General features: G+C 40.7%; 1 protein-coding gene across 7 annotated transcripts in view; it reads left to right on the plus strand.

Annotated features, from left to right (window-relative positions):
• LOC126174902 (probable phospholipid-transporting ATPase IA) overlaps positions 1 to 15,497 on the plus strand; it is a 639,177-nt gene that overhangs the window by 571,221 nt on the left and 52,459 nt on the right. For 6 of the 7 annotated variants that reach the window (XR_007535496.1, XM_049921326.1, XM_049921325.1 and 3 more), the window contains exons 20-21: positions 4,509 to 4,643; positions 8,234 to 8,335. Coding sequence is in view for 6 of the 7 variants with exons in the window: in XM_049921326.1 (XP_049777283.1) it covers positions 4,509 to 4,643; positions 8,234 to 8,335 (237 nt within the window). In the remaining variant the exon portion in view is untranslated. Of the gene's footprint in view, positions 1 to 4,508; positions 4,644 to 8,233; positions 8,336 to 8,609; positions 8,708 to 15,497 lie in introns of those variants that run through there. The other variant, XM_049921331.1, reaches the window with a different exon arrangement.

A 15,497-nucleotide genomic window follows, 5' to 3' on the forward strand; every position in this document is an offset into this window, starting at 1 on the left:
TCTCCAGTTTCATTTTTGATGATGATATTTCATACATTAGTGTACATTCTTTCCTCATAGCCTCTTAAACTCTGTTAAGATCCATGAATGTTTCAGATATCATTCTTACATGGTTAAAGTAACTTTTGGAGTAGTGGGCCAAAATTATGTCATTGAGTGCCCAAGATGCCATCTTCTCTTTAGCCCGTCAGGAATTCAAGCATTTTTGTTCTTTTTCTTTTGTACGTATTTCAGTCAGACAAGCCTGAACTCCTTTACTACAAATGTAACTGCCACAATTTCATTTCAGAGTTAAAAACAGTGCTTTGGTACTCACTAAATGTGAAAACTGAAGTGTTCACTGATACCACTGTATAGACAGGCATTTACGAAAACTGTTTTGCAACACTGGTTTCAAGAAACAAACTTCACATCTCAGTTTATTCATGTAACCTAGGCTTTAAGGGGAGAATTTCCATCCACAGAACACATATCCAATAAGCCAACATTTGGAAAGAAGTACGATATCTAATGAATGGAGTGACTAACAAAATCCTAATTCTGAATGCTGTTGACCTTTCAATTGGTGCCTGTTTGGTCGTATCCTGTATTGTGCAATAAAATGTCCCAGGTATAGTTGTCATGTTGTATACTAAATACACTCCTGGAAACTGAAATAAGAACACCGTGAATTCATTGTCCCAGGAAGGGGAAACTTTATTGACTCATTCCTGGGGTCAGATACATCACATGATCACACTGACAGAACCACAGGCACATAGACACAGGCAACAGAGCATGCACAATGTCGGCACTAGTACAGTGTATATCCACCTTTCGCAGCAATGCAGGCTGCTATTCTCCCATGGAGACGATCGTAGAGATGCTGGATGTAGTCCTGTGGAACGGCTTGCCATGCCATTTCCACCTGGCGCCTCAGTTGGACCAGCGTTCGTGCTGGACGTGCAGACCGCGTGAGACGACGCTTCATCCAGTCCCAAACATGCTCAATGGGGGACAGATCCAGAGATCTTGCTGGCCAGGGTAGTTGACTTACACCTTCTAGAGCACGTTGAGTGGCACAGGATACATGCGGACGTGCATTGTCCTGTTGGAACAGCAAGATCCCTTGCCGGTCTAGGAATGGTAGAACGATGGGTTCGATGACGGTTTGGATGTACCGTGCACTATTCAGTGTCCCCTCGACGATCACCAGTGGTGTACGGCCAGTGTAGGAGATCGCTCCCCACACCATGATGCCGGGTGTTGGCCCTGTGTGCCTCGGTCGTATGCAGTCCTGATTGTGGCGCTCACCTGCACGGCGCCAAACACGCATACGACCATCATTGGCACCAAGGCAGAAGCGACTCTCATTGCTGAAGACGACACGTCTCCATTCGTCCCTCCATTCACGCCTGTCGCGACACCACTGGAGGCGGGCTGCACGATGTTGGGGCGTGAGCGGAAGACGGCCTAACGGTGTGCGGGACCGTAGCCCAGCTTCATGGAGATGGTTGCGAATGGTCCTCGCCGATACCCCAGGAGCAACAGTGTCCCTAATTTGCTGGGAAGTGGCGGTGCGGTCCCCTACGGCACTGCGTAGGATCCTACGGTCTTGGCGTGCATCCGCGCGTCGCTGCGGTCCGGTCCCAGGTCGACGGGCACGTGCACCTTCCGCCGACCACTGGCGACAACATCGATGTACTGTGGAGACCTCACGCCCCACGTGTTGAGCAATTCGGCGGTACGTCCACCCGGCCTCCCGCATGCCCACTATACGCCCTCGCTCAAAGTCCGTCAACTGCACATACGGTTCACGTCCACGCTGTCGCGGCATGCTACCAGTGTTAAAGACTGCGATGGAGCTCCGTATGCCACGGCAAACTGGCTGACACTGACGGCGGCGGTGCACAAATGCTGCGCAGCTAGCGCCATTCGACGACCAACACCGCGGTTCCTGGTGTGTCCGCTGTGCCGTGCATGTGATCATTGCTTGTACAGCCCTCTCGCAGTGTCCGGAGCAAGTATGGTGGGTCTGACACACCGGTGTCAATGTGTTCTTTTTTCCATTTCCAGGAGTGTAGTTAGCACTTCTTTCCCCAATCACCTAGCAGTTTGTCCACAATTATTAGTCCTCAGTGTGTGAAGCTTATAAGGTTAGAGTTATTTGTGGAATATTTACAGGAAGACATGTTACTTACAGAAATGCTCATTCCTCAACTTACGTAGCAGATTTCTATTTAGAATTGCAATTTCATCAGTTGTCAAGAAATATGCAACGATATATTAATGATAATGACAAAAGGAATTTCCAACATTTTGCTGCATTGGGGCATTGAAATAACACATTGGTGATAGGTGAAAATTTGGGGATTCAAATGCAGATTTCCCATTTTATGCAAGCAGTCACTTTAAACACTTCAACTATTTAAGTACATCTCCTGTTCGACCCATATCTCCATATGTCGCACATTACTGAGTAGTGTCCCCTGCCCATGTCCAAAAGAACAGATGCCATACCTATATAGCACATGTACCTGACGGCACATTGATCTTTCAGTGCAGATACAGTGCAGATGTGACCTCTCATGGGAATACAATAGGGCTGCGAGCAGAGAGGAATAATAAAAGGGACACTTCTCAGTAGCCTGTGACGTATGGAGATTTGGGTTGAATGGGAGACTGCTCAGACAGCCAAAGAGGACAAGGTGACCGCTCACATGGAGTAGGAAATCCGGGGTCAAATCCCAGTCCATCACAAATTTTCATCTACTGCCATTAAGCTGTTTCTCATAAAGAGTGTGTGTGTGTGTGTGTGTGTGTGTGTGTGTGTGTGTGTGTGTGTGTGTGTGTTGAATCCCAGTCCATCACAAATTTTTTTTGTATCGCTGTTTCTCATGAAAATCAACACGATGGTGTCTGTTCGTAAAGATGTGCATGTTGTCTGAAAGAACAGACACAATACCTGTATTAATAACCAGTCATTGTCATATCTAATGTGGTTGTACTTGTGGAAAAGCTTCTCATTGGACATACGGAATGTTCAAAAAGTCTCTCCGCAGTGCTGTACAGTTGTTAGCTGCACATGCCATAGGATTGTTCGTCTGCCTGGGTTACTTCCCTTCAAGTGGACTCTCCCAACACTCCACTGTTTCGTTTATCTCAGCCAGTGACAGTAGTATCATTGGTGTGTGTCATTATGTGTTGACGTGAACGTTAAAGCTTAGTTCCTTTGTTCGTTTGTTTTGTTTTTGTCACTGTCAAAATGCTAACCATTGAAGAATGTGTGTCTTTAGTTGAACAAGTGCTCAAAGCTGGCAGTAAATACACAGTTTCAGTTCATCAAACATTTAATTCAGTTTTCCCAGAGACAACACTTCCACATTGCAATACTGTGCGAGATTTTATTAACAAATTTCGAAGTATGGGTTCAGTGACAGATGCACCGAGAAGCGGTCATCCTAGCATTTTGTCTGAGGATAAACTACTCGATATTTCTGATATAATATCCATGAGTCCGACCAAGTCAGTAAGAAAACTTGCCCAGGAAATTGATGTTAGTGTCGTAATGGCCTACACAGCTGTAAGGAAAAAATTAGAACTTATCCCGTACAAAGTGACAGTCGTGCAAGAACTGAAAAATACTGATCATGGCAAGAGACTGCATTATTGTCAGTGGTTCAAAAATTTCGTTCAACAAAATGGAAGGGATATTCTTAATGAAATGTTTTTCACTGATGAGGGGTGGTTTCATTTATCTGGGTACATGAACTCGCAAAATTCTTGTATGTGGTGTACTGCAAATCCATTGTGTATTCATGAGGAACCACTTCATTCTGTGAAAATAGGAGTTGGGATTGCAATTTCTAGACGTTGGATTGTGGGTCCCATATTTTTCAACAAAACAATAAACGTACAACAATACTGCAGTGATATTCTGTACCCATTCATAGGAGAACTTGTGTTAAATGAAATACTGAACAGTTATTTTCAACAAGATGGTGCAACTGCGCATACAGCTCATGTTTCAATGTCACTGCTTGCTGATGTTTTTGGTGATTGCATAATTTCACAGGGACTTTGGTCTCCACGATCGCCTGACCTAACACCACCTGACTTTTTCTTCTGGGGTGCAGCGAAAGCAACTGTCTATAAAAACCTTCCAAAATCCATTGATGTATTGAAAACTGCAATATCCACTTTCACTGCTTCTGTTACAGAATAAATGTTACAGCTTGTGTTTGGAAACATGATTAAACAGAATTGAATTCTGTATTCAACGACAGGGGGGACACTGTCAACATTTAATGTGAAAATTTGTAACTAAAAATGAATATTCAGTAAATTAATAACTTGAATTTCACTGAGTTTCATTTCGGTATATTCACTGCGGCATATGGCATGTGTGGCTAACAATTATATGGAACTGCGGAGAGACTTTTTGAACACCCCATATTTAGGTTTGCATTTTGTGCAGTTACAGCATCATACTGAATATACAAGTGCTAATATTGTCATTCATTCCACAGTAATTTTTGGCCTGTCATCCCTGTTGGAGCTGTTATGCTGGGAATGGATCGAATGATGTGTACTTCACCTGTTTTTTGGCTTGGACTCATTCTCATCCCATTTAGTACACTGATAGCAGATGTGTCCTACAAGGTGTAAGTGTTAGCTACAGTGTATATTAAAGATTGTGTGTTGTCCTTAATTACTGATAGTTTTGAAAGGATCATGTGAAATAATTCTCAAAGTATGAAGCAGAATTGCTGATCAGTACTTTCCTACTTCGGGAGGAGAAATGGATTTTTATTTTTCATCTCCTTTTCGTCCTAGTTCTTATTTGCCCTATTCATTCCGCATCCTCTAATCCATCTTTACACCTCGCTCTGTTCTCATTACCTCTCACTAATTTACTTTCTTTGACATCTTACTCTCTCTGGTACCTCCCTCTTCATCTTTGTAGCCCATCAATCATCATACTCACAAAACATGAGACCCTCTCATCCTGCAATCCTAGTGACCTGCCCTTTATTTTTGACCTTCCTAAACTTATCCATCTCTCTTTTCCAAGGAAGGAACTTATCATTGTGAAAGCAGCGATATCCTAGTGTTTTATATTATTATATGTGTGTATCAGCAGTGTTAAAAATTTCACCCCCCTGAAGGTAAGTACTGGCCAGCAATGCTGTTTTATAATTTTATAGTTTTCTTTTGTGAATTTTACTTTTGGTATGTAAAATAATTCCCACATTCGGGATGATGAAGGTTCAAATACCCATCTGGCCATCCAGATTTAAGTTTTCCATCATTTCCCTAAATCACTCCAGGCAAATGCAGTTGGTTCCTCTGAAAAGAGCGCAGTCAATTTTCTTCCCCATACTTTCATAATCTGAGCTTATGCTCCCCCTCTAAAGATCTCACAGTCAATGAGATGTTAAACTACAATCTTCTTTCCTAATTTCCTTCCTTCTCTACGTAACTACGGTAACCTACATCCATGTGAAACTGCTTAATGTCCTCAATCTTGGTCTCCCTCTACAATTTTTACATCCCACACCTCTTTCCATTATCAACTTGACAATTCCTTGATGATGCCTTAGCAAAGGTCTTATCTATCATTCCTTCTTTTAGTCAAGTTGTACCATAAATTTCTTTTCTCCCCCATTCAATTCAGTAGCTGTTTATTAGTTATCTGATCCACACATCTAATCTCCAGCTTTCTTAAGTGGCTCCAAATTTCAAAAGATTCTGTTCTCTTCTTGTCTGAAATGTATATTGTCCACATTTCACTTCTATATGAGGTTACATTCCAGGTAAATACTTATTTTTACAGGACTGCTTTTCATACTATTGCTTGTCTGTATTTTACATCCTCTTTTAATCTGGCCATCACCCATTACTTCGCCACCCAAGTGGCAGAATACATGTACAATCTTTAGTGTCTCATTTTGTAATTTAATTCCTCAACATCATCTGACTTAATTTTACTACAATTAATTACCTTTGTTTTACTTCTGTTGTTACTCATCATATAACTTTTCAAGACACTATCCGTTCTGTTCAACCGATCTTCCAGCTCCTGGCAGAATTATAATGTCTTCTGAAAACCGTAATGTTTTTATTTTTTCTTTCTGAACTTTAATTCTCTTTGCAAATCTCCCCTTGATGTTCTTTACTGTTTATTCAGTGTACTTATTGAATAACATGGAGGGAAGACAACAATCATGTGTTACTCTCTTCTCAATCATTACCTCTTTTGTGTCCTTTGACTCTTTTAAAGTCCAGTCTGGTTCCCATACAGGTTGTCTATAACCTTTTGTTCTCTGTATTTTATCCCTATTGCCTTTGGAGTTTCAGAATGTAGCCCAATCAACATTGTCAAAAACTTTCTCTAAATCTACAAATGCTATTATTTTAGGTTTGGTTGTCCTCAATTTGTCTTGTGAGATATTCATTAGTGTCTGTATTGTCCTGCATGTTCTTATATTTCTCTGTAACCCAAACCGATCTCCCTAAGAGCTCTAGATAAATGTGTAAAAATGTAAGTTAATGTCAGCGAGTGGGAAGATCAAACCTGTAATGTTCAGATACTGTATTACTAGAGTCCTGCTTGACACAGTCAAGTTGTTAAAATATCTGGGCATAACATTGCAAAGTGATAACGAGCAGGTGAGAACTATGTTAGGGAAGGCAAATGGTTGATTTTGGTTTATTGGGAGAATTTTAGGAAACAGTGGTTCACCTGTTAAGGAGACTGTGTACAGGATGCTGGTGCAACCTATTCTTGAATTCTGCTTGAGTGTCTAGGATCCGTACCAGGTCAGATTGAAGGAAGACATCGAAGCAGTTCAGAGGCAGGCTTTGTTACTATTAGGTTCGAACAACACGTAAGTGTTATGGAGATGCTTCAGGAACTCAAGTGTGAAACCCTGGAGAGAAAGTGATGCTCTTTTTTAGAAACACTATTAAGAAAATTTAGAGAACCAGCATTTGAAGCTGACTGCCTAACTGCTCTGCTGCTGCCAACATACATTGCACATAAGGACCATGAAGATAGGATACAAGAAATTAGGGCTCATGTGGAGGGATGTATACAGTTGTATTTCCCTCACCATATTTGTGAGTGGAACAGGAAAGGAAATGATTAGTAGTGGTACAGGGTACCATCTGCCACACAGTGTATGGTGGCCTGCGAAGTATCTATGTAGACGTAGATGTAGAAAGGTCCTTGAGTTCTTGTCCAGCACTTAGTTCTAATTTTTTATTAACATTATGTCTGTTTCATGTTAGTCTTACAGTGGAATTCTGATTGGCATTGAGACAGATTACTTATAAGTATGTTTTGTTGCATATCCTTTGTTGTTGTATAGCTGATCTACTATGGCGATGAATCTGGAGAGGTGTTAAAATCATATTTGTCTTCATGTTATTGCATCTGTGTTGTTAGCACATGGTATACACTGATTTTTCTCATAAAATTAATTAAGTTGTTCTGTTATGTGTATGAATGGGCACTACAATACTGTGGTCTAGATCAAAGGTGACCATGTAATGGCTGAACATGTTACTGAGTATGTGACCAAGCTCAGTGGCTGCTTCACAGCCCATGCTGTCTGGATTCTCACACTAACACACTCCCCTTCCCATTAAACTCTACTTCTATGCAACAAATCCTGGAATCCACCCTCCCAACCTCTCAAAAAATCAGTTATTTGTTTTATTATTTCTTTCTTTTCCCCTTACTTTAGTTTTTGTAGCCAATGAATCTCCCACCATGCCATTCTCTCAGTGGTCTCATGTCCATTCTATTCTATCTTATCATCAAATCCCCACTCCCTATATCACCATATGCAACACATCATTACAGCATATCCTTTCTTCTGGAGTGGCCAGTTCCAAAATATAATGGATGACTTCTTTGAAATTGGGAGGAAATAGAGTGAACCTAGTGAAAAATTAATGTTTTGAGTGAATTCAAAATTCATTCTCAAATAACAACAGTTATTGAATCAGTCCTCAAAATGAAGGTGTCGATGTTAGTCTTGGTTTAGCACACAGTTTCAGCACTTCACATGCATCTAATTAATTTTGCTTGTTTATTATTTATATGTTACATATTAATATAGTTTTATGCTTAACTTCACTTAAACTTAAAAGAAACCATGTAATGAATTTCTATGACTTTTATTAAACAGAAAGATAAATTATCTATTATTCTCACTCTCTTACAAATTCGGAAACTTCTTTACAGCATCCATTCGACAGCATTTAAATCACTTACAGAAGCTGCAAGGGAAAGTGAAATCAGGAAAACAGACCCAGGAAATGTTATAATGAGGGAAACAAGGCACTCGTGAGTAGTAGAAAATATCCATTTCTTAGTTTACATGTGCAGAACATCACTTTGCATACTGTGTTCTGAAGTTGCCTTTTGAGAATAAAAAAATTAAAAATTAACAAAATTTGTAGCTTTGTCTTTGGAAGTTGTCTTCAAAAATAATGACGTTAAACATTATTTGATACCTTTTTTTTGTTTACAACCATGTATTTTTAATGCAGTGCACCAGTGATGTTCTGTTATTGACAGTTATTACTGCAGTAATACAGAGAGAGATATTTGTTTTCAGCTACTGGTATAGTAAACCAAATAGTAAACGCAATTGATGTGATTGCCTTTTACGCTACAGTGGGCGCTTCAGATATGCATGACTGAATGAAGTGCTACAAAATGCTTTTTGGCTGTAGTTTACAAATAACTTATTCATTGACTATAAAGCTCAGTGTATTTTTAAAAAATAAAAATATATATGAAAAATATTGATATTTGATTATTGTTCAGATGTATATTAATACTTTGCATCTTTGTACATGATGGCATTTATAACTTATTATATCCGAATTAAAATATTTAGGATTTTTAGTCAAACATCAGCTTACAATTTTTTATAACAGTTGTTTCTTGTAACTATCAGTCAGGATCTTAATAGTTGATGGTAAATCACAACATGCACCTGAGTAGATAATTACAGGAAAAGTGGATCACTTTTTCACTTAATCGTGAAACAGTGAGAAATGAAGAGAATACAAGTAAATCTAAAAAGGTGCAGTCTATCAGTGTGTTCTATACACTGCTCATAATGTCATTTATATTTTGAGAACTGGTGATTTACCTTCCTGTGATATTTATTGAAGCATGTTCTTCAGTATATTACCATGTTCCTTACCAAAAGTTTTCTATTTGTTATATGTGGGCTGCATGCATTTTTCAATAGAAATAATTATATTTTACAATATAAGTGTACAGTGTAATGTGTGTAAATAATATTTACAACACTGTATATATGTAGTACTTAAAGAGTGGTATAGAAGCAAACTTATTTTTTCTGCTCATGTTGACAACTTGCAATGGTTGCATTGTCAACTATGCATTAATTATTTATGAGTTTGTTTTTCTTATATTCTTAAGCATGACTGTATCACATTGATTAATTTTATTCCAAAATGCTTCATAAACAGCAAGGCAAGAAACACTTCCTAACAGTAGTATAGTGATTATATACTCAGAAATAGAAAATGTAATGGGTAGATAAGAAACATCATCTTCAGTAGAACAGCATTGTGACTAATGCTACTAACCTTTCACAGCAACAGAACTTCAGTAATCCATTATATATTGAGCTTACAGCTGCACTTGAGTGATTAATAGATCATTTTATTGTTCATTTATTTGTCACCAGTCTTTTCTGTGCATTTACAGTGATGAAACTCCCTCTTTGAATATACAGTATTGATGCTAATGTAAGAAGGTCAGGTCATTTTCAAGCATAATTCCACAGAATTTACCATAAACCACATTTTTATAAATGTTTGAAAATATAATGTAATTGGATAGATAAAAAATCTCCTCTCCAAGCTGTGGCAGGAGAATGCACATATAAGGGTACTGAAATCTGCAAACATTTGGAGCCAATAGCTTTTTTCTCCTTACAGATGAGTTGAAGGGGAAGGAAGAGGGGTGAAGGTAAAGAACTGGTGAAGTTTAGGAAATGGGGATTTCAGAAAAAGTCAACCAGAACTACAGATCAGGGGAGATTTACCAGACAGGATGAGAAGGAAAGACTTCCCTTCCCTTCCCATCCGGTCCAGTAAATCTCCCCTTACCCAGAGACTTTCCTTCTCATCCTCTCCAGTAAGTCTCTTTGAGTTCTTGGCAATTTTTCCAAACTCTCCCGATTTCCTGGATTCACCAGTCCTTTTCCTTTGTCCCTCTTCCTTCCCATTCAACCCTTCTGCCAGAAGAAGAAGCCACTGGCTCCAAAAGCTTGCAAATATCAATACCTTTATGTATGTGTTCTCCTGCCACTGCTTGGTGAGTAGATTTTCTTTAATCTTTCCAATTACATTATACTTCCACAAATTGATTATTTTTGTTGAATATTTTCTTATAAATGTGTGTACAAATATCTATTTAGGGAAGTGTAGTCCAAAAGATAACTTCAGATGAATAATGGCAGATGAAACATCTGTGTAATTGAGGGGAGGGGAGTCATTCAGTTATACACCATGTTCTGTAATTCCTCCAGATTCAAAGTCACTACATAAAAACTAAGGTATACTTCACCCATAAAAAGAAATAAAAATGTGCTTGAAGAATATATTTTAGACCTCCTGCACGAGCAAAGGCAAAACTCACTATATTGTTCAGCTGCAAAGTGAGCCTAGTTAGGATAGTGAAGGTTTGGTCATCTTTATGGTCGTTAAATCATAAAATGTAGATTTTTTTTAGGAACCTAAGGGAAGTTGATTTTTTGTGTAGGTTACAGTTATGCAGGCCCTGGTCAGGTTGCAGGGGCACCAGACTCTCTTGGTGGGGCCAAAAGGTGAAACATTAGAGATGGAAGTGTGTGATTCAGGACTTAGATCCCCAAAGCAGTCAGGAAAGAAACATGCTGCAACTAGCTGGATGCCAGTGTTCGTGACTTGGAATCTACAGTCTTCAGTGGCAGCCAGTGGACAACATTTGAATCTTCTCCCATGGCTCCATGCAGCTATTGCATAAGGGCAGATTATTAACAGCTCACACTTCACAGGAACAAACAGCCTCCACTGAAGCTATTATCTTACTTGGCACGTAGGGCACAATGAGAACCACATAATAGTTAAGGAAATTATTAAATTGGCAGGGCAGCCTGTACAGTGTACTTGAGATGATGAGTCATCAGTAAGCACATAAACAAGGTTCTGAATGCTGCTAAGCTCTTGAACACGTCCTCCTTCAGATTTAACAGAACACATATACACACAGAGTACAGATGCACAGCTACATCGTCCCCTTAGCTGCAGTTTAATTGCACAATATTATCAACCTTGTTTATGTGCCTGTCAACAAACTCAATGCATAAATTATATCATCAATTGGGACCATTACTCCTTTCATTGTTTGTATTTCATCAAAAATTTTCCATTATCTAACTCATTAAAGGGTTATATAATGTAAAAAATCTACTCACCAAGCAGTGGCAGGGGAACACACACATGAAAGGGTTTAACTTTTATAAGCTTTCAGAGCCAATGGCTCCTTCTTCTGGCAGAAGAGTTGAAGAGGAAGGAAGAGAAGTGAAGGAAAAGGACAGGAGAGGTTTAGGGAAAGGGGTACAGGTCAGAGAAATTAATCAATTATTGAAAATATAATTTGTATTATTAATAATTGATTTATTTCATATATTCAGGAAATCAATCTCTCTCTCTGTTTTCTGTTGTGTGTTACTGTGCTACAAGCATCACTACAGGATGAGTTGTTGCCTTTTCCTTATTTTATGTACTGCTCCATCCAGAAATTTCCATTATTGTTATGTAGATGTGTGTTAACAATGGAACATGCTTTCTATCATAGTCTTCCTTTTTCCAAAAAATAACATAGAATAAAATAATAACTATAATAATAATAATAATAATAATAATAATAATAACAATAATAATGTGCACAAATCTTATGAGTCAGGAACAGATTGTTGTAATTAACAAAATTATAAAATCGTAATTCAGTTTGCACTATTTATATAAGTTGGTCGTGGAAGAATTGGCAATCTCAGTTTGTACAGTTTGTATAACAATCTTAACTGTAAAAGAAACACTTCAAGTTTTATTTTCTCTGCCTGATGTAAACAGACCTAAACATGCAATGACAGCATTAGTGCAAATTTCATACAGAAAGTGGCATTAGTACAAATTTCATACAGAAAGTGGGGAAAAAAGCTACTACTGCAGTTGAGAATGTCATCACTGTTAGACATTCTGTTAAAGAGTCACATAAGCTCTCCTAAGTAGAATATAAACATAAAATACTGTGATGTTTTAAAAGCCACAGATTTTCTGTAAATTAGGAGCTTCATCAGGTAACAGGAATGAGGAAGATATCACTGCAGGGTGCACACAAATGTTGAAGTGGCAAAAATGAAAAGAATTTGAGTAATATTTTCATATCTATCCTTTCTCACATCCTGAAGAAAGGAGATTTCCTTTTTTTTAATATCAATAAACAAAGATGATGTGACTTACCAAACGAAAGCACTGGCAGGTCGATAGACACACTAACAAACACAAACATACACACAAAATTCAAGCTTTCGCAACCAACGGTTGCTTCATCACGAAAGAGGGAAGGAGAGGGAAAGACGAAAGGATGTGGGTTTTAACGGAGAGGGTAAGGAGTCATTCCAATCCCGGGAGCGGAAAGACTTACCTTAGGGGGAAAAAAGGACAGGTATACACTTGCGCACACACCCATATCCAACCGCACATACACAGACACAAGCAGACATTTGTAAAGGCAAATAGTTTCGGCAGAGATGTCAGTCGAGGCAGAAGTACAGAGGCAAAGATGTTGTTGAAAGACAGGTGAGGTATGAGCGGCGGCAACTTGAAATTAGTGGAGGTTGAGGCCTGGCGGATAACGAGAAGAGAGGATATACTGAAGGGCAAGTTCCCATCTCCGGAGTTGTGACAGGTTGGTGTTAGTGGGAAGTATCCAGATAACCCGGACGGTGTAACACTGTGCCAAGATGTGCTGGCCGTGCACCAATGCGTGTTTAGCCACAGGGTGATCGTCATTACCAACAAACACTGTCTGCCTGTGTCCGTTCATGCGAATGGACAGTTTGTTGCTGGTCATTCCCACATAGAAAGCTTCACAGTGTAGGCAGTTCAATTGGTAAATCATGTGGGTGCTTTCACACGTGGCTCTGCCTTTGATCGTGTATACCTTCCGGGTTACAGGACTGGAGTAGGTGGTGGTGGGAGGGTGCATGGGACAGGTTTTACACCGAGGGCGGTTACAAGGGTAGGAACCAGAGGGTAGGGAAGGTGGTTTGGGGATTTCATAGGGATGAACTAGGCGGTTACGAAGGTTAGGTGAACGGCGGAAAGACACTCTTGGTGGAGTGGGGAGGATTTCATGAAGGATGGATCTCATTTCAAGGCAGGATTTGAGGAAGTTGTATCCCTGCTGGAGAGCCACATTCAGAGTCTGATCCAGTCCCGGAAAGTATCCTGTCACAAGTGGGACACTTTTGTGGTTCTTCTGTGGGAGTTTGAGGGGATGAGGAAGTGGCTCTGGTTATTTGCTTCTGTACCAGGTCGGGAGGGTAGTTGCGGGATGCGAAAGCTGTTTTCAGATTGTTGGTGTAATGGTTCAGGGATTCCGGACTGGAGCAGATTCGTTTGCCACGAAGACCTAGCCTGTAGGGAAGGGACTGTTTGATGTGGAATGGGTGGCAGCTGTCATAATGGAGGTACTGTTGCTTGTTGGTGGGTTTGATGTGGACAGACGTGTGAAGCTGGCCATTGGACAGGTGGAGGTCAACGTCAAGGAAAGTGGCATGGGATTTGGAGTAGGACCAGGTGAATCTGATGGAACCAAAGGAGTTGAGGTTGGAGAGGAAATTCTGGAGTTCTTCTTCACTGTGAGTCCAGATCATGAAGATGTCATCAATAAATCTTTACCAAACTTTGGGTTGGCAGGCCCGGATAACCAAGAAGGCTTCCTCTAAGCGACCCATGAATAGGTTGGCGTACGAGGGAGCCATCCTGGTACCCATGGCTGTTCCCTTTAATTGTTGGTATGTCTGGCCTTCAAAAGTGAAGAAGTTGTGGGTCAGGATGAAGCTGGGTAAGGTAATGAGGAAAGAGGTTTTAGGTAGGGTGGCAGGTGATCAGCGTGAAAGGAAGTGCTCCATCGCAGTGAGGCCCTGGACGTGCGGACTATTTGTGTATAAGGAAGTGGCATCAATGGTTACAATGATGGTTTCCGGGGGTAACAGATTGGGTAAGGATTCCAGGCGTTCGAGAAAGTGGTTGGTGTCTTTGATGAAGGATGGGAGACTGCATGTAATGGGTTGAAGGTGTTGATCTACGTAGGCAGAGATACGTTCTGTGGGGGCTTGGTAACCAGCTACAATGGGGCGGCCCGGATGATTGGGTTTGTGAATTTTAGGAAGAAGGTAGAATGTAGGGGTGCGGGGTGTCGGTGGGGTCAGGAGGTTGATGGAGTCAGGTGAAAGGTTTTGTAAGGGGCCTAAGGTTCTGAGGATTTCTTGAAGCTCCGCCTGGACATCAGGAATGGGATTACCTTGGAAAACTTTGTATGTGGTGTTGTGTGAAAGCTGACGCAGTCCCTCAGCCACATACTCCCGATGATCGGGTACCCCGGTCGGTCGTGGAACCCTTGTCCGCCAGAAGAATGACGGTGGATCGGTCAGCCTTCAGATCACGGATAGCCTGGGCTTCAACAGTGGTGATGTTGGGAGTAGGATTAAGGTTTTTTAAGAAGGATTGAGAGGCAAGGCTGGAAGTCAGAAATTCCTGGAAGGTTTGGAGAGGTTTGTTTTGAGGAAGAGGAGGTGGGTCCCACTGTGACGGAGGACGAAACTGTTCCAGGCAGGGTTCAATTTGGATAATGTCTTGGGGATTTGGATCATTATGAGTAGGATTAGGATCATTTTTCTTCGTGGCAAAGTGATATTTCCAGCAGAGAGTGCGAGTGTAGGACAGTAAATCTTTGACAAGGGCTGTTTGGTTGAATCTGGGAGTGATGAAATCCTCCCCACTCCACCAAGAGTGTCTTTCCGCCGTCCACATAACCTTCATTACCTCTTAGTTCAACCTGTCCCATGCACCCTCCCACCACCACCTACTCCATTCCTGTAACCCGGAAGGTGTACACGATCAAAGGCAGAGCCACGTGTGAAAGCACCCACGTGATTTACCAACTGACCTGCCTACACTGTGAAGCTTTCTATGTGGGAATGACCAGCAACAAACTGTCCATTCGCATGAACGGACACAGGCAGACAGTGTTTGTTGGTAATGACGATCACCCTGTGGCTAAACATGCATTGGTGCACGGCCAGCACATCTTGGCACAGTGTTACACCGTCCGGGTCATCTGGATACTTCCCACTAACACCAACCTGTCACAACTCCGGAGATGGGAACTTGCCCTTCAGTATATCCTCTCT

Source organism: Schistocerca cancellata, chromosome 3 (assembly GCF_023864275.1).
Source record: "Schistocerca cancellata isolate TAMUIC-IGC-003103 chromosome 3, iqSchCanc2.1, whole genome shotgun sequence".
Taxonomy (NCBI): Eukaryota; Metazoa; Arthropoda; class Insecta; order Orthoptera; family Acrididae; genus Schistocerca; species Schistocerca cancellata.